Here is a 27,599-nt window from a genome sequence, read left to right as displayed (position 1 = left end):
AAGAAATTGCAGTGTAATCTCCGAAACCCAACCTTTTCCGCAGTAAAGCAGCATGCCGCTCTTATTTCATTTTCATTCATTTGATTTTCTTATTCCAATTTCTGTATGATCATTTGAACTGCCGGTGGCAGTTGAATTCATTTAGATTATGATAATAACATTGCAATGAATTCCTTATTGTTTGCCCTTTTTTTTTGGAAAACATACTTCATTCCAGTTATTTCTGTGAAGGTTTATCAGTTGATTTGTGTTCAGGGTTTTAACCAAAATTCTAAATATGAGAAGGCAGATTATGGGCTCTGTCCTCTGCTTGCATTCTTAACCAGTTCCATTTTAAAAAATATTTCGAAATTTGCAACAATTTTAGTAACGGATTTTTATCTACCACTCTGCAGCCTGCAGGAAAATTGTCAAAGTTTCTTTCCAAGCAAAATGAAAAGCTCAAAGATATTGCTGTAACTTCTTCAGAAATGTGAGAGGGGTGATCCAAAAAAAGCTTACCAGCAGCAGTATTTGTAAAGTAGAAATTGTGGATGGGAATATTGTTACCCAGAGTGGAGACAGATGGCGCTAGTTGGCTTTGACTGGTCACTCGAGCAGACAGTGTTAGTGCTGAGACCTGAAACAGCGACAGCAACCACAAGACGCTAGATAATTGGTCTCGCACAGAGGCGCAAACAGTGATATGATTGCTGTGGGCAGAGAATGTGTCCCCATCGGACATTCACAGACAAATCAATGAAGCGTACGGGAGCGAAGAAATTAGTATACAACAGGTGGCGAAATGGTGTCGTTCTTTTGAAGCGGGCAAATGGAAAACCGCAATATGGAAACGTTTAAGTGGGAGTCTGGAGCCACTCCTCATACAACCCCTATTTGGCTCCCAGTGACTATTTCTTTTTCCAAGCATTGAATAAACACTTATCCAAAACAAAATTCATATCAGACGATGATGTTCAAAAAGGTGCCAAGAACTGGTTCACTAGCCAGAGACCTGATTATTACCAAGATGGGTAAAACAAATTGGTCCAGCGGTATGATAAATGCCTCAATAAGTTTGGTGATTATGTAGAGAAGGGACCGCCACATATGTCTCTTAATTACCATTTTTATCCTGTGTATATTGTTGATAAAGCATTTTTCCTTTGCTTTGTAAACTTTTTTTGGACCACCCCTCGTACAAATTATATGTAAATTATTAAAATTATTTCTATTTCCGGCGATACATTTGTGCTTCTAAGGCATTTTGGTCTAAGTTGATTGCAACAATTCATTACCGATCTTTGATTGATAGACCTGGCTTAATATGTTTTATCATATAAGATTAAGATCATCCACCACCCTTCAATTGAAAAAAAGAGCCAGTAGAAATGTATCAAATCATTATGACAAAAAATAAACATGGAAGCCATTTTAAATCAAAGGAATGATTTTTCAGCTTAATGTAATGAATCTAATAAAAATAAGTTCAACTAATTATTATTTAAAACTGTAGAAAGTTTCTGATTGACTTGGGAAATAACCATTTTAATATGGTTCATTAAGAAACCTAAAGCAAATATACAATGATTCACTGAAGTTTTTTTTTTTTTTTTCAATTTAAATACATATACACACATATATACATATACATTGTTTCGAATGTTAAACGAGTAATGTAAAAATATATATATTAATTATTTTAGTTTTTATCTAAACTAATAGATTTTAGATATTTTAATCCGAATTTGGTATCAATAAATTTAAAAAACAAAATCTGCAATAGTTTCTCTTTTGTCCGTGATATTTCTACTGAATAATTTTGTATGACTTCCCATGTAATTTATTAAACTTCAGATTTCTTCTAACAAATAATTTTTGAAACATCTTTTCGAATTTATATCGAAAAGGAATTAATAACGAATAAGTTTTTATAAGCTAAAAATAATAATAATATTTTTTCTGTTCTTGAAAAAAATTCTGATGCTTGAAGCTGCTTTAATAACTTTCAATTTAAAGAAAACTTTAAAAGTATTATAATGTAAATCAAACGTAGATCATCTAAGTAAATAAAAATAATAGTCTCTTAAACTAAAATGTGTTTTATATTATATGCTTCGATATTTTATGGTGAATTTCAATTCATCAAATTCATTTCGTTGTAATCTAGATGGAATTTCACATCATACAGAATTTATAAACTAGATTATATTTAGCAGATATGTAGGATTTCATTTATACGCATCTAGGCACAATTATCTTGGGAAATTTTGATTTAGCCTTTTTCTCTAGTTGTACTCAAACAAATATGATCCATTCCATTCAATAAAATATTCAAAGGGTTTCAGTTATTGAGATTGATCTTCGACAGAATAAATGCAAAAATTTGATATTCATGTTTTACTTTCAAAGACATTGATTTATTTAAGAAATGAAGACAGACTGATTTTAAAAAAATGCGCAAAGCGAATAAGTGAAGCATATGAATTAAAGTGATGCATTGAAGAAAAGGTCTTAGATTTGAAATGTTTTTCATTTCAGAGGATAAAATTTTATCTGAATAAAAAATCTATTTCATAAAGAAATAACAATATGTGTCCATTTCTATGGAAGCACAAAGATATTAGTATTTTACTTGTATTCTGAATAAACGCTCTTTATTTATGAAACATTGTTAGAAATAAAAAACTTAATTCCGAATAGTTTTTTTTTAATATTCTGAATAAAGATGAAGAAGCTTTTTTAGATAATCTGCATGCATCTGCATGCAAAATATTTTACAATTGGAATAAATTCCAATCGATTTACATTTCTCTATCAATTTATTGATGCATAAATGTACTTTCTTTGTTATCATTTTAACTAAAACATCATCCAAATTGCAATCTTTATTTGTTTTGCACTGATTGACTAAGTGCCGTTTCATAGTTGTTCAAGATGTTAACATTTATTTTGGGTTTAATTCTTTGTCACAAATTATATAAAACACATTCCGAGCGAGTTGAAGTACTTCATTTGCCAGTCTACTGTTACAAACATTTCGCTTATTTAACGATATTGAACCACATTTTACTGATATAATATAACAAGAGATTAGATAATAAATGCTGATACATTATAATATACACATAAAGTAACACTTTTTTACTCTTAAAATGCAAAATTCTTATAAATGTAAATGTTTTTTCCTTGCCAAAACACGTGAATAATTTTAATCATAGTAGGTTTCTAATAAAAATAATATTTTGAAATGTAGGTTCACTGAATATATATTTTCAAAAAAATAAATTGAATTTAATAAACATTAGATTTATACACAGCAGATTAGCACAATTTTCCAAAATACAAATCTTGCGAAAATGGATATCAAATAAACGAATACATGACATCAAATAAATTACATGTAAATCAGGAGATAAATTGTAAGTTATAAAAATATACGAATACAAATATATCTAAACGAATTTTTCATTAATAAATAAGGTCAAATTGAAAATTAATATTTTCTTGTGTCTGTCTTCATTATTTCTCCTCTGCATTTCACTTATACGTTTCACAGAACTATTATATGTTTTATACGCAAATAGTTGACACTCCGAGTAATAGTAATGCAGATTGTTGGAATAGCCATTTCTTTCAACAAAGTCATCTAAGAATGAAAATATTTTGTTTTCATAATTGTTCCAATACAGCAAATTTTGAGCAATTATGAATACAAGATTCAAAACGAAGATAATGTATCAAAATTAGTTATTTATATATTCTGCGTTACGGTCTTGTAAAACCTGTATCAAGAATATCTACTACTTTACCCTCTATTAATTTCTGTTTTTTCCATAGTAAAGTAATTCCTTTTGAGTTTGTTCATCGATTTTACTGTCTTACTGACCTCGCACAAGATTGTAACAACTTTGTTTTGATGAGTCGTGTAAGGTATTATAGCTTAATACTCTTTAAATTGAACCTTTCTAAAATTTATTTTAATAACGAAAAATAACTTAAAGTATTTTTATTAAAGGAATGGACCTTTAAAAGGTTTATTTCTTCCAAAATAGAGATATATTGAGACAAAATAGAGCTCCGGAGGGATATTCTTCCAAAACCTCGTGATAGTCAGGTTGGCAATGAGTGCGAATTGTATTATATAATATTTCCTGCACTTGAATGTCCAACCAGATCAAACTATTTCAAAAACAATGAGAACCATTAAAGTAAATAGGGTGAATTCTACAAACAGATTTGGCGGTTGAGGATCTCCCTCCCCCCTTCAGAATAAAGGGCGTATTGCAGATACTTTCTATTGTACGACCTCCTTCAGATCTCTCAGACTATAGGAGAAGAATATACTTTGAATTTCAGACATACTCAGAGAAACGACTCAGGGTGTCTCGGAAATCCATCCAATACTAGGACCATCCGATACTAGAACAAAATGACGCATCATGACCAGGAATTTTTCTCTGGGAATATATAAACGACTTATATAAACTGCTGTGTCATTTTCAACAGGTATGTTGTACTCGCTTAATATAATTGTACAATCGTCTCCTAAAAAAACATATAAAGGCAGCAGAATTTCCAGAAAATTACATCACACTGTAACTCTGAGATCATGGAAAAATTGTTGATTGAATTCCGTAAGTATTAGAATTAACTTAACATCTGGACTTTTATTTGTTAACTGTGACTGAAATGAGAAAGTGCATACGTCTCTTTAGAAAATATCACACTTTTGTACTTCCAAGTCAATTTGGGAAAAAAAATCGTGTACAGTTTCGAACAGTACAGGTTCAATTATCTCTTTCCTTCAGTTTTTGCATTATCGCTAATTTTTAATGATACATTTACAAATTTCGAGAATTATCTTAACATTTCGATCTGATGACATTAGTACCGCTACTTGTAGTAACCAAAAAATTGAAGAAAAAAAAATTCAATGTGTTCTCCTGACTTAGTTATGAGAATTCACGGTACAAACATGAATTTTCAACTACTCCAAATCCTACTTTGGTTGTTGTAACAACACTTCTTATGAATCGAGATGCTCTTTGTGCCGCATTTGTACGAAAAAAAAAATGATATGCTTTCACGTAATGTTTTGGTTTAATGAATTTAGCCGCAAGTAAAATTCATTCATCTATTTTGTTTTCAACATTTTTCAGCTACCTTTATTGGACATAAAATGTATTCAATAAATATCCTTTACAATTTTTGCATATTCAGAAGAGAAAAAAAATCGATCACAAAACTACGCATCATAATTAAATAATTCGTTTTGTTTTCGTAAAAAAAGACATTTATTTATGATTAGCCGTCTATGACGACTAGCTTGCTCACCGTATTAATGTTTGTTGGAAGTTTGAATTCAACATGTTACATAACTTGGTTTTAATGGCAGCTATATATTTTAAATGTTGAATTTTGAAAACCATATAACTAGCATTGGCGTAGAAGTCTTAAACCATTATTTTTCGTTGAGCTATTTTTCGTACTTTTTATCTATATCTTTAAGCACCCAATTATATGGATAGAAAAATCAGTAATATTTGAAAAGCACTTGAATTTTATTTATTTATTTTTAAAAATTAGCTTAATACTGACGTTAAACTTTAAATTACGAAAATTCTCTAATATTTTGATGATGTAAAACTCAACGCCTTTTGTTCCTGTTTAAAAATTGACAAGAAAAAGGGTCTTCTTTTTCTTGTCATAATGAAGTATATAATAAAATAAATAAATAAATTATATATATATATATATATATATATATATATATATATATATATATATATATATATATATATATATATATATATATATATATATATATATATATATATATATATATATATGGTAACTCTAGATCGAATAATTATCATATACAGAATACATGCATACATTTATCCATTTAAGCTAGTCGTAAAGGCTGAGATACTGAAACTTTTGTTCTTTGTCTCAGATTAAAACCGGGCACTAGCTTCTTTTAAACATACGCTCAATTCTAATCAAAATTTCAGCAAGAGTTTTCAGTTAGTAGTAGAAATACTTTCAATTTCATATGTAACATCGCGTTTGTTTCAATAGTACATGAATTTAACATGAAATTTATGGAAGGCATACCATAGTGTAACTTATGTACGCTTATATTTATGAAAAAAAAATATTTCATTGCATTTTCTAAATTTAATATTGTCTTCTGTCATTCTTTTTTATAGATGTGAGAAAATGTTTATGATGAATCCCATAAAAGAATATATTGCCAAATTAATAAACTTTTATTAGTTATAATTTATTGTTGGCTGTATAAGCTTTTATGTTTAAAATATAAAATGTGGCAATTTATGCAAAATATAATTTCTTGGTTGCTTTTGCATTTGAGCGCAATGTATTTAAAATTTGAAATTTTCTTGTCTATGAAAATATATACAATTGCTAATGAATTTTATATCAAAGTATAAATAGATGACTCTAAGTTTTACTAATTATTTAAATTTTATCCAACCACTTTAAAAGCACTTGCCATTGAAGAATGACTTATGAGGAAGATTAATCTTATGCAAGGTTCATAAAATCTGGAAAAGAAAGAAAATAAATAAATAAAGGATTAAATAAAAAATTAAATCCTCGCATTCATTCAAACTTAATCTTCTAAAGCATTTCTGTTTGGTTTGCGATGAATGAATGGAAATGACTTTATGGATATGAATGAATTAAGGGCAGGGAAAAACGCGATACGTGTTCTTTATAACCATCTTATTGAATGCATTTTAATCAAAATCATTATAATTGTTGTACAAACTTGATATTCAGGACGCTAAAATTAATGAATGCATGAAATCGTGATACTGGTTATTTCGTTCTTGTCTTGTGATTTTATTGATTTCTGTTGCGTGACAAATGCAGCAACTTATGCACGTAGCAGAACGTGATTTTCTGTATCAGGGTTTGATACTTCAATTGTGATTCTTTTTTGATACATGTAAATCATATATTTTTTTAGATAGATTCCTGAAAAATAAAATGTATTATATAAAATACTCTATTGCCATGTTCATAACTTTTACTTTATAAATATATAATTCTGTTAATAAACTGGATGGAAAAAAGGTGAATTATATATAAAGAGTAGCAATCTGAGTTTCATATTTTCACCCAAGCTTGTAAACATATATCTTGCCATCAACACATGTGACAACAATGGCATAATATTGCATAATTGTTACAACTTGAATTACAAGACTTTTGTAAATTTCTATTTTCATTATGAAGAAATTTTAGGAGTATATTTTATTGAAGCTTTACTATCTTCATAGTTCGTCAACTAGATTTTGATGAATATTTAATTATCATTAATACACCTTATCTATCCTAATGCCACGAATTACTTAAGTTTACGTATCTCAAATATTTTATTTTCTTGATTTGCCTATAATAATACAAAGTTTTGAAAAATAACAGTTTTTCTTTAGGTATATATTCCATATTTTTCGGAAGCTCTTTCTGGTAAATACAAAAAAAAAAAAAAAAAAAAAAAAAAAAAAACAGAAAAATATTATAATTATCTCTTAAATTTTTCATGATTTATAATTATGTCAATAAATTGTATCAAAAATTCAAAAAAAAGAGGAATATTTTATGACAGAATTTTCTTCATGTATCCTCACGGAACTGAAATCAAAAATTGAATGAAATTTATTTCAATCATTTTATAAGTCTATTTTATCGTTTGTAAAGTCTATTTCGTGTATATTTATCATAAAGTTACACGAAATTAACTTCATAATTCCTTTATTAAATAAATTTTACATGGAGATAAAAAGCACAGAATTTAACTTCCTTTGAAAATCTAAATAAATCAAAAAGTAAAAGGAATTTTAATTCTTAACAGGGAAGGTTTCTTTGGGGAAACTTACTTTTTATATGTCTGATATTTTACTGTTTACTGTTCGCCATGCAAATATAGAATACCTCTATTATCATTAATATGTCATGTCCATATTAACAAAAATTACTATAAATCAAATAGAGATATCCATTTTAGCACTAGACGCATATTTTTCTTAAATATGTTCGATGAAAAAGTGAGTTACTGATTTTTCACTATTTTATCGAAATCTTTTATATCGTTCAAATAAATAAATCTTACCTGTAAACACACTGGGTATTTTGGACATAAAACTTTTAACCGTTCTCACTGGAACACCATGGTTTTCATCTTGCATGCTTTCCACGATAGCTTCCATCTGAAATGAAAGAGTGAACTGTATTCAACATTTAAAAAAAAATTCTTAAAGGTAATAACAAAAAGAATTGAAAAAATATATATATAACATGGTGAAACATCATATTAAATTTGAATGATAAAATGCAGAATAGAATTCAAGAAATAACTCCATAAAAATAATTCATTTTAAATTTAAAATTTCAATAAACTGAAAATAAATTGTTTCAAAACCGTTAAAATTTTATAATTACTGTGAAAATAATTAATCAAGGGATATGTCCCCGTCCTGTTTTAATTTCTGGATGAAATCAACTACCCGGTGGTACAAAACAGAAACGTGGATACTATGTTTCATCGCAAAATAATAATTACCCTTCAGTGTAAGATTAGACTTATCATCTGAAATGTGGTCAAGATAACCACCCGATCATTATTCTAAATTATCATTTCTCGCTACCTTTCCGAGGAAGCGAGGAGTTTCATGCTATTTTCTATCCTCATATTTAAGATGACCCTGGCATAATGTAATAGAAACAGGGTAAGATAATAATTTAGAAAAACTCATCATTAATTTCAGAAAAAATCAGACTTATAATCAGAAATATTTTTTTCACTGCAGGGACATGCTTTTCTCTATGCTTACATACTTATGAAATAATTCCATGGAAATAAATATCAATAGGTACCACTCTGACTGGGAAGTGTCGAAAACAATTAGTTTTGAGATATTACAGAATTTCGTTTTATGAATTATTGTTCAGTGGTTTAATTTCTTTATCAATGGTTTCCAATATATCAAATATAGATATCAGTCGTGATATCTATATTATTTGAGCGCAAAAGAATTTAGAATGTAAAAAAAATGGTTTGAGAATGGTTTGAAATGTGAAAAAAAAGTTAGAGAGAATGGTTTGAAATGTGAAAAAAAATATGAGGGAAAAGAATGCTAATTCCCTGGTAATTATGATTAATGATATTTATATTTGTTTTAAAACTGTTGATGTAAAATATTTGTTAGCTAATATACCTCATTACCACAAAGTAAAAGAGATTAAAATATAAGAAGCAAAATAAGGATACAAATAGAAGAAAATAAATTAATGTTTTCGTACAGAAGCAAAAAAAAAAAATTTAAAAAAATGACGCAGTTATTTTCAAAATATTAGAAAAAAATATCATTCTTGCCATATAGAAGGTTATGAAATATTTTCAATAATAAAATTAAATAAAAGGGGGTTTTTTGTTGGGATATTTGGTGAGAAATACAATTAATTAAAATATTATATAATAGTAAAATTCCTTTTCATTATCTGAACACCTCTTCAAGCATGCTCATACATTTAACTTCCATTTTTGCAGATATTTTTTAATACCTAACATTATCCTTCATCAGGACATGAATTTAAATATTTTATGTAAGTACGTGCTTTGGAAGTTACTGAAGTATGTGACAATTTTAAGATATATATATATATATATATATATATATATATATATATATATATATATATATATATATATATATATATATATATATATATATATATATATATATATATATATAAGTAACCAATCTAAAATAAGAAATAGTTTGAAAACGAAACTAAAATGAAAACGAAACAAAACAGTTTCGAAATCGCAACTAAAATTTATTACCTATTCAAACTAAAACCAAAAAAGAACTTCATAGTATTTAGAAAGCGCAATTGCAGCTACTTCTAAAACACAGATGAATTGAAACATAAGTATTAGAATCAAGTTAATAGGAAAATCAAAAAAATCAAATAAAAATTAAACCAAAAAAATTATAAAAAATATAAAAATCAGGCCGTATTCTTTTTTATATTTTTTATAATTTTTTTGGTTTAATTTTTATTTGATTTTTTTTTATTTTCCTATTAACTTGATTCTAATACTTTTGTTATATATATATATATATATATATATATATATATATATATATATATATATATATATATATATATATATATATATATGTATACATATATATATATTATATATATATATATATATATATATATATATATATATATATATATATATATATATATATATATATATATATATATATATATATATATCTTTATACACTCTCTTTAGTTTTTATAAAATATTACTATATATTTACAAAAGTATTAGAATCAAGTTAATAGGAAAATCAAATAAAAAAAACCAAATAAAAATTAAACCAAAAAAATATATATACAAAAGAGTCCGGCCTGAAGACTTTTTCAAGGGTCACCCTCAGGCAGGGATTCAAAGAAAGGGATTTTTTCTGTGAAGGAAATGCAGACAATAGTATAGTAATAATTCCTCCTGACCCGAAAATCCCCTGAAATTAGGCCCAAGAGATACATTATTTTAACAGAAAGGAAAATTCAAAACAACAAATTAGAAGAAAATAACCATTACTAAGTAAAAATACAATAACGAAAATAACAATAAAAACAAAAATACCATAAAATAACACTAAAGAAAATACGAAAGGGCAAGAAATCCAGAAAGGTAGCCTCAAGTTGATTTTTATTTGTATCTGTTAGAATTAAATCTTTTGAATAGCACTTAGTAACAATATTAGTATTGTCGATATTTATCAAAAGTAGGTCATCAATATACCTCTATCCGTTTATTAAATTATATTTAATAATTTTTTTTTCTCATAGTAATGTAGGAAAATATTAGCTAAAGCACTTGAGTAAGCTGTTCCCATTGGAATGCCCTTGACTTGTTTATAAAAATTAATACCATTAAAAACGTAATTTTCAGTAATATTAAAATTACATAACTCAAGCCAGTTATTTTTAGGAATGATATTTTCATTTAAATATTCGTCATATATAAAAGTGCAGACCTTTATTAATTTTTCATGAGGTAGATTAGTGTATAAATTTTCGAAATCAAAAGTATTAAGTTTATTAATGTTGTTATCTTTAAGAAAATCCAATACTTCTTTGTTACTAGAAATAATATAGTTGTCTTCATCTTTTATTTTGTCCAAGATAATTTTTAAGTATTTAAAGAAATGTTTACCCGTATAGTAATTATAACTGCCAGTGCTACAGGCCACGAATCTGAATGGATTTTTATGAAATTTAACTGTTGGGAATAAATAAGGATAGTTAAGAGAGCAAGTCTTAATTTAATTTTTTTTTTTTTTTTTTTTTTGCGAACGCTAGCATTTTTTTAACTAATTTCTTTTTCCCGGTGTTCTTTAACATATAAGTTGCGTTAGAGTTATATTCATTATTTAAAAGCTCTTTATAATAATATTTACAAATTAAACAGAAATTATTTGCTGATTTATCTATTACTGTAATAACAAATTTTTCTTTTAAATTTTTTATTTCGTTTTTCAATGTTTTACTAAAAAAAATACCACGTTCTTTAGATCTGTCAAAATCAGTATTCATTTTTTTTTTTTAATTTCCTTTAAAATTCTCACTTTCCATTCTCCGAAACCTTCCGCATCCCAATGGTATTTTCTAGATAATTTAGCAATAAAAACATCCAAATCATTACCAATAGAATAAAAATTTTGTTATGGTTTATTTTTTCTCTTAATCTAAATTTTGTTCCTCTTCCCATCAAATCTCTTAAAGAGTTGGATTCAATAATTTTTAAATTACCTGTGATAATATGAACTTTATCAACATCTATAAAATTTTTATAGTTTTCTTTGTTACAGTAACAATCTGTTTTATTTATTTCATCTAAATTTTTGCTATAGTAATTATAATTACAAATTTTTTTCTTTAAAGTTGAAGTGTAACTACTCGTTATTGAAACAGTTGTTTTATCTGATAGAGGAAAAAATATATTATTATGTATAATTTTGGGTTTAATTAACTTCTTGCATAGTTTAATTTATTTATTAAAATGAAAATATATCTCCCAAACGCCAAAAAACATGGAATTCTCGAAACAGTAAATTCAGGAAAATGATCTGAAAATTCTTAAATTTTAAAATTTTTTAGGCAATATATTAAAAAACCTTTTGAAAAACCCTTTAAAAAACTATTAAAAAATATTTTAAAATTTGCAGTACGTTTTCAAACTATTTCCTACTTTATATTGGTTACTATATATATATATATATATATATATATATATATATATATATATATATATATATATATATGATTATTTCTGATTGCAATATCTCAAATTCTCCATAAAAATCTCAAACAGAAATTGAGCACAATTTTAAATTTTCCTTATAGTACAAACACAAAAAGTTTTATCCAATATACTCAATATAGTTTGAATATTTTGAAAAAGAACCAATCAAAATATTAACTGTGTTACTTCACTTTGCCTTCTACTTCATTCTAGTAATGGATGGACAGATTTACCGATTCTATGCACTCAATTTTCCCCTCTCCTCTACTGCAGTCTCTCTCTCTATCTCTTCCTTTCTTTCTTTTTTTTTTTTTTTTTTCGTTATATGTTTAGCAAGGGACTCGAATTAGCTTGGAGTTGCTGAAATGCTTAATTTTCCAGCCAAATTATTTCAAGCATGTGGCTGAAACCTGCGTTAACTGACAACTGGCTAAATTGGTATCAGATGACGTCAGCTTAACTAATTATACTCCTCTAAGCCTGAATAATATTGCCCATCTTGTAATTTGAATATTCAACATATCTAATATGCTAACTTTTAAGGCAATATTTTGAAAATTTCATTGCATTCTTATGAAAGAATAGTTTAATTATAATAAGAGTGTAGTTAAGTCAAAGGTAGCATAAATAGAAGAAGACACTGTTCCTTTGCTAAGTTCAGACTTGTAAAATAAAATTACTATTTTTCTGAAAATCATGAATAAAACATTGTAAAATACGACCAAATGATATCATATACAAAATGCTAAAAAAAAAACACTGAATTCAAAATGGTGAATGCACAATTACGATTGCGTTTTCCACTAAAAATACTCAAGAGATCAATATTGATCCGCATCCTCTTTGCATTTATAATATCCGTAAGTCCTTAACTTCTCACTCTGGGAACTAGAAAATAGAAAAAAAAAAAAAAAACTACTTTTTACATACATTTTCTGAAGTTCTCAAGCTTTGTAAAAGAAATTTGAATTTTCAGAATTTATTTGACAGGCTTTCAGATGGATACGACAAACTAAGATACAAAATGAGTTTGACACTATCCAGTGTGCAATAATGTTTCTTTTATTCCTTTCTAAGAGATAAAATCCAGAGGAAACAAATCGCCGTTTTTTTATCACATGCTTCAGTAACTTCCAAAGTAAGTACTTACATAGAATATTTAAATTCATGTCCTGATGAAGGATAATGCTAGATATTAAAAAATATCTGCAAAAATGGAAGTTAAATGTATGAGCATATTTGAAGAGGTGTTCAGATAATGAAAAGGAATTTTACTATTGTATAATATTTTAATTGAATGGCTACTTAAGATCAATTATTTCAACTCATATCATTATTTTATAAGTGATATTTTGAGTTAATTTTAATTTCTTATTAATATGCAACCTAAGCAATTTTTCAGCATCCGAACGATTAATAGCTTCAACGTATCTTTAGACATCAAACTCTTCGATGTTATTAATCAGCAGAATCTAATATATCTGAAATAAATGCAAAGCAATTTGGCTTAAAATTTAAATAAGTTTTCGCTTGGGCCACTCGTGGTTATTAATTATTTTATTAATTATTCTTTTGACAATTATGTCTGCTTTCGTGAAGTGTTTCTTGTTTTCAGTTTAATTAAATCTGATTATTCTCGTTATTTGTTTTATCTTTCGTGAAAATAATCTTCTGTTTGTTAATTATGAACGTCTAGAACCACAAATTTATACTTCATGCTTTGACACTAAATTTACTTTTAGCATTATTTTTTCTTAGACTTTGGCCAAAAAGAAATTATGAGACACTTTTCCAGCCTCTCTGACACAGAATTTAGATTTGCCTTGAAATATGTCGAAAGTGGCTTAAATAGCATGACCTGTTATTAATCATCCTGGTGAGACACAAGGGGTGATCTTAATGGGAAATAATTCTTCGCTACTCCTCAAATATGCATATTTTATCCAAATTATATTGTCACGAAGATTGGAAATAACAAGGCTGTTAGGTTGAACAAGTAATCAGATTTATTCAAGCAAAGTAACTCTCAAGCGTACAGGACCGATAACTCGACCACAACTGGTGACACTTGACTTTATATACACTCTCAGAATGTTCGAGAAACATCCAGATAGAACATTTAAAGAAAGATCTAGAATCAACTAGAAACTAGAGAAATAATAAATAACATTTTAAATTAAAATCCCAGTCTTTGGATAAAACTGACTTGGCTGGTATTCGAAACTGGGTCGTGAAGGTCTACAGTCTCGTGTCTTGCCAACCAAGCCACAGGAATTGATATCAGTAGTTCATTATGCGGCAATATAATGCTGATATATCTGATGCCACCTGTAATCTACTAGACAGAAGTTTCTGCGTTTACGGGAAATCAGCAGAAATTCTCATATCTAAAATCAAGTTTTAAACCTGTTTAGTTAATATCAAGTTCATTTATTGCTTTAAAATCATAAATGGAATGTAAATATCCTGTTAATCGTATATATAATTTATTTTAATGAAACATTTTAACAAATATGTTTAACCTTTTCTTAATAATATATAAACCCTTCAAGAGTTCTTAATTTTAGCCCTGAGTGCTTTGAATTCAGGTTTTAATTTATTAAATTTAGGAATGGTCGCGAAGTAGTAAATTGATCTTAAATATTATATTTTAAAAATTTGTTTTTAATTAATGATAGTAATTTTGTAACATAAAAAATGAAATAAAAACGTATAGTTTAATAATAATACTAGGAATAGTATTTAATTTTATAAACCAATTCTTACTTATTTTAATAAATAAGTATTTATGGTTCAATAATCAAGAAATGTTAAAAATGAAATAAAAGTATATATTTTCTAAAACAACTTATTTTAAAGTGAAAATAAATAACATATATTACATTTCAAGAGAAAAAAAGATAACGATAGGATTTAATTATAACAAATTGCGAATAATTTTAGATTAAAATTTAAATAAAAAAATTGTATAATATAAAAAAATCACATGTCTCCCATAAAATTCAGCGCAAAAAAAGCTAATGTCCGTCTGCAACATGAATCACAATAGAACAATAAACGATATAATTGTATAGTAACAAATTTGATTATAATGACAGAATCTACTTTCCACATGTAACATTAGGCATTATATTTATAAATCAATAAAATTAACAGTTAAAAAATGCTTACAATAAACAAAATAAAAATTAGTTTTATAATAAAAATTACTACTATTAATAAGGAATAAAACAGCGGCATTCCTTAAACACATCATTTTAATAATAAAATTTTCATATCCCACATTGAAAAACAATTGGTAATGTTTATGCAACATGGCGAATGGCAATCTTAACATTCCTTCTACAATACAGTTTTGGGAAAAGATGTAAAGTAAATAATTAATTTATAGGAGAATGAAAATTAACAATAAATATCTACTTTAAAATAGAAGAATTGATTTATTATTATATACTAAAGTAAATTTAAATAGTGACCAAACTTTCTCTTTTTCTCCCTCTCTCTAAATAAAAATTTTATTTAGATTATTATTAATAGTAATATCAATTTAGAATAAAAATGTAAATAATAATAAAAAAAATAATAGAAGACTTCAATACAGCAGATTAAAAAAAATAATTTCTGTATTATTATTAAAGAAGACTCTCTTTTAACTTTGCATTTTAACATTCACAACACATTCTGAAATATCACAGAACGAAATAATTATATTATAATTGATTTAAATGGCACGATGAAATCTAAGCTTTTTCTCTGAAATATCGCTTAGTTACTGTACTTATCAGTGAATCAATGTAATTCCCTGCTATAAGCTGATCGTGCCACTGAGTCATCTGAGTGAACCGTTACGAGGAAATGGACAGAAGAGGAGGTAATAAGATATATCGATTTCAGGGAGAACAGCTGCATCGGCATTTTCTGATATTTTCCTCTGGGCGGCAGGGAATAAATAGCCATTCTTGAAGGGCTTATTAAATCAAGGTGATAAACCACATTCGCAATTTTTTCCCGGAAATCCACAAAATTAACATATTTAGACGATATTCTCAATGATATTTGTGAAAATTAAGGCTTCCTAGATTATCCACAAGATATTTACATTCTAATTTGAAATGTTGCTTTTCTTTAGCCATTTATTTACTGACAGTACTTAAAAATACCATTTAAAAAAGGCTGATACTATCGTAATGTGACATTTTTTGTCGGTGTTCTAAAGAATCAGAAGAATAGATATCAGCTAAAGGAAAAAAAAAATTAAAAAATCTTAAATCCTTAATTAAAATAATTTCGTAATTTTAATGAATTAAGGAAGTAATTTTTCTGCATTTACTTTTCACCCGTTACTATGCTAGAGCAAAGTCGAAAAATTTAATGTAAGGTAAATAAAGGGTTAACCTCTATTTGACATGTATTATTGATAATTAAATAGCTAATTTGAGAATTTTTAAATAGCATGTTTAGAAATGGTAAAGCATTTTAAAACGTTAATGTATAAAAATTTTGTACCATTATTATATAAATAACTTTTTAATATTTGCCTCCTGTAGGAGTAAAAATTCGAAATCTCAAAAAAATATTAGACATTTGATTTCAAAAACAAAATATATTTGAAAAAAAATGATTAAAAATTGAAGATAAAATTTTCATTAATTTAAATTTTAATTATAATTCCTCGCGAAAAATAACTAAAATGCATTTAAAAATATCTGGCATCCATTTAAATCAATAAGAGAAGTGGATATCAAGAAATACAAAATTTTTATTCAATTATCCATAATTATTATTATCTAAACCTCTCGCTGTTTTTAGAAATCATTTATGTAACAATGAAAATACTTCATACTTAATTTAAATATAAAAAAAAAGTTTTACTTTAAGATAGTATATATTTTCCATTAAGATATCGTGGCACCTTATCATTAAAGATAATTACATATTTTTAAAGCAGAAGTAGATATTGAATATATAAGCTTTTTCCTAATGAAGGCAAGTAAGATATATTGATAACTTATCATTTAAGATAAAACATCAATTTTTAAGGTTCAAATTGTCAGACTATATGAGAGCTCTATCTTAATGAAAATAAGTAAATACGATAAAATAATAACAACTAAGTACAAATATGAGCTACTTTCATAGCATATGATATCAGTAGTAATATCCATTGTTAATGTGATGATATATCAGTCCGACAGAACTATTTAGAGCATCGATAAACTTTCACATTTGTTCTGATTACAGGCATTATAAGTTACGCAAGCATTTTTTTGACTGAAAAGTTGGCAATTTTGCTGCAGTCCAAAAAAAAAAAAAAGTTCTTCAAGTCCTGGAAGAGAATGGAACTATAGAAACAATAGAAATCAATAGGTGGTAGATATTAGAATCCAGTTTCCAGTTATTTGAACTTTAAAACAAGCAAAGTAAAATTTATTACATTTTAATATTTGTATCGATATTGAGAATGTAATTTGTTCAGTTAAGTGCACAGAATATATATTTTTATTATTAACTGTGCTGTTAGAATCGTTTGCCCAGAAAACATCTATATCTCCTGATGTATTAGTAGAATATAGATGATAATTATTTTTGTATTGAAAGAATTTCTGATTTCTAATAACCATTAAAGAGGATTCAAGAATATTTATTTAACAAAATGTTCAAAATGCTTTCTATACCACCTTTCTGAAAAATAGGAATTTATCAAACACGTAAAGTTATTTGTATTACTGTTAAAATAAAATACTGGAAAATTAAAAAATAAAACGTTTGTTATATTTTTCCAAATGAAATATAAATAATCTCTCTGTCAAGAAATTCTTCATCATTTGTTAATTTTAAATTGATGATTAAGTTTTTCTTTTTAGGGAATTAAACATTCGTTTAAGAAGATAATTTCTCTTTGTCTATGGTATCAAATGAAATATTTCGAAAATAAATTTATTATTTGTGCATCATTTATGAACCATCATTTCAATGTGTGGTGGTAACATTATAAGCCAGTTAACAACTTCCGGAGAAGAGTGTACACTTTTGTCTAGTGGCTTTGTTACTCGGCTATAAACCCTAACGTTGCGAGTTCAAACCTCAACCCGGGAGAAAATGTTTCTGTTTATATTATCAGGCGGGAGAAAATAAATTTTTTGCATAACAAAGAGCTAATAATTTTGAAGGAAAAGGTGGGCAGATATCTAATATGCATGTAAAATGAGAAAATATAAACCATATACTCTCATGAAATTAAAAAAATAGATATAACGCGAAAAAAAGAAGAAAAAATTGTGCACTGTTGTTGCTAATTTAATTTGCAAATGTGCACCGGTTTGAAAAAGTAATTGATAAGTAATCTTATTTCTTTCATCTTCTCCAGACTGACCAACTGGATAATAACTATATATCTCTGTCTGTTAACAATTAAATGAAAATGATTCAAGAATATTTGTTTAAAAGGATATAAATATTCCTTTTAACTGAATATTCTTGAAAACAATGTAATTGTTCCTTTCAATTTTTGAAAGCAAAAAGTTTTTCCAAAAAAATGATTTAAATGTATATCGTAATTGTATTTCGCGAATAATGTGTAACTATTTGAAAAATTAGTTAATGGAAAGAAAGCATTAAATACAAACAGATGAGTAAATTCAATTCAATCTCGCATGAAACTCATCAAGTGCACAGTGCTAATTTAGTTGCAGAATCGTATATTTTAAGAAAAAAAAGAAAAACGTAACATCAGTACACAATTTTCTGAGAAACATTAAATAACCTGCACATCTACGGTTATAGAGTTACTACAATGCCATGTGAATAGAATATATATGTACAACATTATAAAAACCGTTATATGACACAGTAATTATCAATCCGCTCACAGAAAAGGATAAAATTTTAATTCAAGGTATTTTGAGGTACGTGCTCAAGAATCCTTAGAAAATCAACAATTAAGCTATAATAGTTATGGTTATAATGACAAAATTTCAAAATTTTCAAGTAACATCCCCAATTTCCTTTTACTGGAATGCTGGAATGTATTCTCCATTGTAAAAAAACAATAAATAGGTTGGAATAGTATCTGTAACACTAAAACCTGAATAAATCATGTCACTAGACAATTGGAATAAATCATGTCACTCGAAAGCACGATATACATTAATAGCGATAAGTATACTGTATATTATAATTAATTAATAAAACACAAAAAATATATGTCAAAAACCCCATGCATTTACTCTCTGGCTCCTTATTTTTGCATTTGTAAAAGATATCCCTGTTATACGATTTTGGATTATATTTCACTTAAAAACAGCATTTATTTTGAATCACATATTGCCAGAGATCTCATGTAACATTTGTTTCAGCATTATAATACTATGAACAGGTCTACTTCTGTTAAACTTTATTTCCCTATTTTAATAAATATATATTGAAATAATAAACAGATAATAGAATGAAACTCAAAAATTGCACATAAATATTCTTTTTTAAGTTCTAGGAAATATTTTAAGAATTTCATGTGGAATTTTTAGTCTGTTAAATGAAAAAATACCATCATGAATTCTATGCAGATGGTAATAGTTTCCTTATATTATAAAATGGTCATACTATGTAATTGATATCTTGATTGGTTTGCAACTCAATTTTAACTAAAAATATGACATTTTAGAATATGAAATCAATCTACCATTTATTAAATCAACCTTCCTAATTTCTCAATCTTAACATAGCATTGAATACAAAAGGAAAATTCTTAAAACGACTCTCGGAAATTATCTCTGATCGTTTCCCCCTCTTGAAACATTGAGAAAATTGCTAGTTATATTCCTTCATGATGAATTCCAGGAATCCGGATCGTTAAATCTTCCTTCAAAGTAATGGATATAACTTGATCCTCAAAATAATTCTTGTTGCCGGTACTATTCACTTTAATTATTCCTTAAGTGGAAGAATAATCACCGGAATAAGATGGCTGCCATTTTTGATTAATAGGCTGAATATAAATTGAGACATGACAGAATTTCTCTGCGCTACATTTACGACTAGAAATATTTATCTTCCAGAAAACTGGTAAAGTTATTTTTCTTTCATATAGCGAAAAAAGATTCAGAGCTGGTGTAAGAAATTCTTTGCAATTGGTAATTCTTAAAGTAGAATACAAATTTTATCTAATCGTTTAATTTTTATTTATAGTCAAAAATTATAATTGTAACGAATCTGGAATGTTTTCCTAAAGTTTTAAGCATTTATGAAAAGTCTTATAAATAAAAAATATTTTTGGGAATATAAATTTAATAAACTATTGTACATAATTAAATTTTTTTAAATATCTTTATTTATTTTTTTATTTTTTAATTTTTTAGAATGTTAGATTTATGCTTGGAACACTGCTGCATGGTTTCGAAATATTTTTGTTTTGCTGATAGTTGAGCGATGTGTATTAATTAATAATCATTAATTAATTAATCATTCATTAATAATCATTCATTAATAATCATTCATTAATTAATCATCCATTAATAATCTGATTTTACTTATTTCAGGAAATATTATTCATTTTTAAGTTGCAGCAACACCTCGGGAAAGTTTGAACATATAACAATTTTATCTTGACTTGTGATTGATACACATGTTTAACTTTCCGCCTTAAATATTAACATGTACCCTCATAAAATAGACCTCACCTTAAGGATTCACCTATGAAAGAATTTAACAGACTCAATAATTAAAAAAGAAAAAGAAACTCCTGACTCACTAGCCGAGTAAAGAAGCAATGGAAATAGAGTATGGTGATTTAATTAATAAATCAAAAGATGAAGAAAGGATAACAGAAAGAAGAAAGTTCGATAAAAAATCAAAAGTGAAAAAAAATTGGAAAAAGAAGATCGATTTTTCTCTTGCTGACGAAAATCTGTAACACAGATATTCTGATGATATATTTTATTATCAATCATTAACATTCCTTTATGAAGAAATAGCATGCTATTTTGGGACATACAGCCTAATTTTGAACAATGGTTGGATGACGAAAATGGCATCTGGGATGCCATTCTCTTTTCCCTATCCGCTCCAAGATGGTGTGTGTGCGAGGTCGGATTCAGTCCCAACATAACTGCCTGCATCAAGAGCGTTTACATAATGATTCTTCTTTCGAAATCAGGTTTAGAGCCAAGAACACTCTAGGCTCGAAGACAAGACATTACAAACAAACCAAATGTAGTTGCAAAATGCGTACGTTATAATAAAATCAATGATTCGGTTGCGTTATCTACAGTTTTGAAGCAAACTAATTTTTTGCTTATTAGTTAAATAATTTAATTATCTTTACTTTAAAACACCTGATATCAGTCATTACCACAATAAAAGAATAATAATAAGTGTCAAATGCCTTATGTACATTAATTAATAAAATATATTGATTTTTTTAAAAAAAATGTAATTTATTTCTATTTTACAAAGGCCAGGGCAACAGCTGTTATAACAGCTGTCAAGTTTTGGAAAAAAAAAAAAACATTTCTGGTTCAAAATTCAACAAAATTGCTAAATGTTTTTAATGAATATGAAGGAATAGTTAAGCTTACAAACAAGTAGTTATAATTAAAAAAGCATAAATTCATTTAAATGTACCAGCATTTTCCCAAAAAGTTTTACAACTAGCCCCTGTTTTTCTTATATACTTTAGAAAAATTTGGTATTAAATAAGAGGTTTCTACATATTCTCTTTTATAAATAATTTAATAAATCCTTTGTTCAAATAATTCATTTTCAATCAAAATACTTCGAAATTCTTCTTCAATTGAGGTTATACTATTGAAGAAATTGCCTATATATTAGTTGCCTTTTTCGGTACAGTCAATGACTTCAAATTTCTGAAAATATTATATGAAAATTAATTAAACCGTAATTATTGGACGCCAGGAACTAAGAATAATCTTTTTAACCATTTTTATTTTCATACATTTTTATTTAGATTGACATGCTTCGGGTGTTGATTTTTTTTTTTCTTCTTGATATGCTAGTATTGTAAAATTTTGATGACTTTTTATATAAGATTATGAATATTATTTTTACATTTAGTAATTTGCGTTAATATCTCTTGCGCTTTATTAAAAGTTAATCAGCTAATTTAAATATTTTTCCCTATAATATTGGCTCATTGTAATGAATTCAAGGAAAAAAAAATGTTATTTTGAAGTACTCAAAAAGTTTATGAAATGTAATTATAAAAATAAAAAGAGAATAATTCAATTAAAAAAAATCTACTTATCAGCTTAATAGTCCGTTAATAAACGAATTTTTAAAAACCGTTTCATTAAACTTCTTATTTAATTTTAATAGAATGATGAAAATAATTAACCTTTAGAATAAATAGATCTTTTGTATATAATATAAACTGCATCAGCTAATAATGCCCAATTAAATGGAAAATAACTGACCCAAACAAATTTTGTGCACAATTATCTGATGTACGCTTCACAACGTTTTCAGCTATTCATAACTTCCTTATAAAAGATTATGCGCATTCAAAACTGAACATCAACATTTAAGACAAAAGAATTGAAAATTCAGAATCGTTCGCTTCTGAATTGTGAAGGAGACCGATCTATGATGATAGCGCCATTGCGAGACGCAGCTGGTTTTCGGGATTTGCGGACTCTAAATGGCTGATTATACCGAGAGACTATCATTAAAGGATGAATAGTTATTCAACAGAGTAGTTACACGCATTGAAAGGCTGCTTCGAAATTCGATCTCGTTCATCAATGCATTTAATTTCTTTTGACGCAAATGGATTAGAGTTTGTAAATAACCGGTTCATATGAAGAAAAAGGAAATTGCTATATTGGGATGTTGAATAAGTAATCGCTGCTTTTTTTGTAAAAATCAGTGCTTTATTTTTAAAAAAAAAATCATTAAAAAACATGTTACTGAATGTATTGTCCATCGTTAGCCACGACTTTCCCCCATCTTTCTGGTAGCATTTGAATCCCGCATCGTAGAAACGACACGTCTTTTGAAGCTATCCAAGAGTCGACCCAATTTTTGGCATCTTCATAAGAAGGGAAGTGCAGATCAGCCAGACCATGTGTCATCGACTGGAACCAGTGGAAGTCGGAAGGGGCAACATCCGGTGAATATGGCGAGTGGGGTAGGACTTCACACTTAAGCGTTTCCAAGTAAGTTTTTACCGGTTTTGCAACATGTGGCCAAGCGTTGACATGTTGCAAAATGATCTTATCGTGTCTCTGTTCGTATAGAGGCCATTTTTCCTTCAATAATCGGTTTAATCGCTCCAATTGTAGTCTGTAGCGATCTCCTGTGATGGTTTCATTTGGTTTGAGTGGCTCATAATAAACTATACCCAGCTGATCCCATCAAATGCAGAGCTTGGAACCATGGATATTCGGCTTTTCTGAAGATTTTGATGCATAGTCGGGTTTACCCCACGATTTTTCATCGCCAGTTACCATACGATGTAAAGCCCCTTTCCTTTTCCGCCGTTAAAGCAGTTGTTCACTCGTGAAAAGACGCCGTTCGACGTCTCTCGGCTTCAACTCGTAAGGCAACCAATGACCTTGCTTTTGAATCATTCCTAATGATTTCAAACATTTCGAAAATGTTGTGTGATCAACTTCTAATGATTGTGCAAGAACAGCTAGCGTTTGACATGAGTCTTCAATGCTTCCAATTGTTCGTCTTCAAACTTCTTCGGTGCGTCAGAGCGTTCTTTATCTTCAAGATCAAAATCATTATTTTTAAAGCGTCTAAGCCAATCTCTACAAGTTCTTTCAGACAGAGCATGGTCGCCGTAAGTCTCAACAAGAATTCTATAAGCGTCAACTGCAGATTTTTTTTAATAAAATAGTGCAGTAAAATTCCCTGCAAATACTCTTTGTTTGGCATGAAATTTGACATATTAAACGCAATGAAAAATAAAGTTGTTTGCACTTGCGCGAAATAACATACACTGAATTTCAAGCTTGCCTATAGTACTTGTCAATAGATGTGTCACTATCATAAACTAACGCAATAAGTTCCGGTAACGCCATTTGTTGGAAAACAGCGGGAACTTATTCAATATCCCAATAAATTTTGTGCTATCATTTTAAAATATAAATTCAATTATCATCCCTTATATTAACAAAAATAATATCGTCACATGCAAAAATAAGACAAATTAAGAATATATGTGCAAAGTAATTTACATTGTCATTTCTGAATGAGGATGAAAACAATTTTCAAAAACATAGTAATTGTAACTCTTTTAGTATTAGTCTTTACATGATTTTCAATCAACTGAAATGAATGAGATATTTTTTTTATGCAAAATCATAGATCCAATACATCAATTAAATTGAAACGTGTAATCACTGAATCAAGGTATTAAATTAGTTAGTCGAGTATATGTCATTACTTTTAAACGGAAAATAAGTTTGTAATAAGTTTAATATTTGTATATAAAGTTATAGTAAGTTTATACAATATGCCCACTGAAGTCGCTTGCCGTCCTCATAACTTCGGAACAGCTAAACGCTCATAAAAGTGGAGTATAAGTAAAGTTGTCATGCGCTACTGAATAGAACCACTTAGGGCGCCATCTGGTGGAAAACTGTGGACAACAATCCTTTCTTCGCAACAGAGTGATATAGAGGGAAAAAACCGATTTACAAAGATGTAGAGCATTACCGATTTAATACGAAAAGACACATTGAGGACATTATTGCGAAGAATAAGATGGTTAAAATGCGCATATGTTTTTTTTCCTGATTTTCTACACTGAGACGCCACGAAACGATTTGGGAAACAAAAGAAAAAAATTATTTATTAGAATATACATAGAGGGTAACACGTTTCAACTTTAGTCGGCATACTGAATATAAACGTCATACGGTGATTGGATTTATAGTTTCCCCACTATTCAACTGAAGTATTGCTGAAAATTTCTAATTAATTCTCTAGTCGCTACCTCATAATTAGATCACTATCAAGATGACTAATGCAAATATTTTTAAAACAAGTCTTATCACTTTGTACATCACTATTCAAAAAGTAAAAAACCAATTCAGCATCATTACAACCGATTCCATGGTATACTTCTTCGATAATTTTCTTTTGCCATCTCAGAGCTTTTTTTAAAAAATACTGCTCATTTTAAGATTTTAAAACCCTCCGGGCGTTTGCGCTTGCTACAGGATATATTTATTTTTTCAAATTAGAGATGAGAAATAAAGGAGATGTTTACATTTAAAAAATTAGATGAACTCGGATTAGGCGCAGATTTCACTATTAGCATAAAATACTGAACAACATTGTTACGATATATGCCCGACATTCATCAGCATTCAGAATATCGATCAATATTGTGGGAGTATCGTACAGTATCTTGTACTACTAGGGATAGGCGAAAAAACTGCAGTAACTTGTAAAATTGTGGAGGAACGATACGAGGGCCGACGTCCTGGCCTAGAGATATTGCGTCTTCCCCTTGATCTGGGCTTCCCGAGTTCGGGCATGGCTGTTCTTTGCTAGTGTTCTATATGTGAGGTGCGTGAAAGAACCCCCTTTAAAAAGGGGTTGTGCAAGCGAGTGTGTGAGTGCCATCTTTATATGAGCTAAATTCTGACTTCTCTCCTCGGATGCTCAAGGGTCTTTACCCTCTAAAGCTATTGCACTCTTTTTTCCCCTATCTGTTGAACTTGGTTTGAATTGTGTTCAATCCAATATAGACAAACAACAACAAGATGCTAAACCATAATAAAATGCTTTAAACAATATTTATTTACTGTGGAAGGGTCTAAATTATAATGAATAAATGAAAGTTTTGCGTTCTTAATATTTGGTAATTCACTTTTTTTTTTACAAATTAATAATAATTTCTTTAAGTTAAAACACACTTTATTATTGATTATTGAATTTTTTGATAATAATTCGAGATTAAATACAATATATAATCTCAATCACATTTAATGAACAAATTTTCATGCCTATTACTTCTAATCTATAGTTAGTTCAGTTTAGTTATGTAAACGTTCCGTTTCAAAGTCACACTAGGGCTATTTTGGGACGGATCTCGCAATTTTGAACCGCTGTCAGATGACAACGACGCCATCTGAGCTGGCAGCCCTCTCTCCAACCTTCCTCACCACACCAGATGGAGGATGTTTGGCCCCTACGGTTTTAAACTGCACCAGTCCAGCTTACATGACGGTTCTTTAGTAGAATCGGGTCTCGAACCCGACCCCCCCCCTCCACCTTCCGGTCTAATTTATAGAGTAAAGTAACATCTTGGTATCAGTTTAAAATATTATAATGCAAAATGTTGTATGCACCAAATTCTTTGATAGCTTCATATGCTGGTTTTCCGCTGAATTATTTTTATCGTCATTTTTTGAAATATTTTAAAAGATTTGATTAAGTGTTATTAAGAAAAAGTAATTAAAAATAAATTTTCAGTAATAAACCATTCATTTTTTATTTAAATTTTTAAAAAAATATTTTCTATAAATACATGACATTTTCTATAAATGCATGACTACATTCAGTTTCATCTTTAAGAACTAAAACTATGTGAAATATGTAAACGCCATAAAAGAACTACAAGTCTCAAAAGGTTTTCTTAAATCTTCTCATTTTGGTATCCTTTTCTAAGCTTAACTTCTACTTCATTGACACTGATATCGCTGGTGTATCTTTTCTTCCAAATAAATGCCTCTATCTTGATTAAAGCTCATTTTATTGAATCCTTCACTCGGTTCAATTTATCTTCACTAACTCTATTGAAATCCCTTTTTCACTCATTTTTTTTTCAATTTTCCCGCCTCGATTTTTCAATGTTTCGCCGTATTATGTGGAATGCAATTAGGCTAGGGATAAAAAAAAAAGGTATTGCAACGCTAAACTTTTTTTCTTTGCCGTTTTCTACGCCTGCTTACCTTGACGTACAGTGCTAACTCAATCTTCCTTGTAAATTATTTACAGTAAGCGCTACAGTATATTCTTCCAATAAATGAAGCAACATTCAGTCCGATGTTGAAATTCTGATAACTGCCTCTCGAGACAAGTGGGAGCACGAAACGACGAATAAAGAGACTAAGCGTTGCAAAAGATTTGCTTTTATCCAAACTCAAGCACAGTCCACGTAATACAACGAAAAATGGTTCGCAATTTACATTTTTAATTTCATAAGTTTTGCCATACATAACCAGTTTTAATTACACATCATTCAATTTCTTATTAAGATATAATTATGCAGTTTTCTGTAATG

General features: G+C 28.0%; 1 protein-coding gene across 1 annotated transcript in view; it reads right to left on the bottom strand.

Moving 5' to 3' along the window:
• Nucleotides 1–27,599, bottom strand: part of LOC129959784 (regulator of G-protein signaling 7-like) — a 203,831-nt gene that overhangs the window by 123,022 nt on the left and 53,210 nt on the right. Inside the window, exon 2 of the mRNA XM_056072679.1 lies at nt 8,126–8,222. Coding sequence (XP_055928654.1) covers nt 8,126–8,222 — 97 coding nt within the window. The remainder of the gene's footprint in view (nt 1–8,125; nt 8,223–27,599) is intronic.

Source organism: Argiope bruennichi, chromosome 2 (genome assembly GCF_947563725.1).
Source record: "Argiope bruennichi chromosome 2, qqArgBrue1.1, whole genome shotgun sequence".
NCBI classification, from domain to species: Eukaryota; Metazoa; Arthropoda; class Arachnida; order Araneae; family Araneidae; genus Argiope; species Argiope bruennichi.
This window is presented reverse-complemented; position numbering and strand designations above follow the sequence as displayed.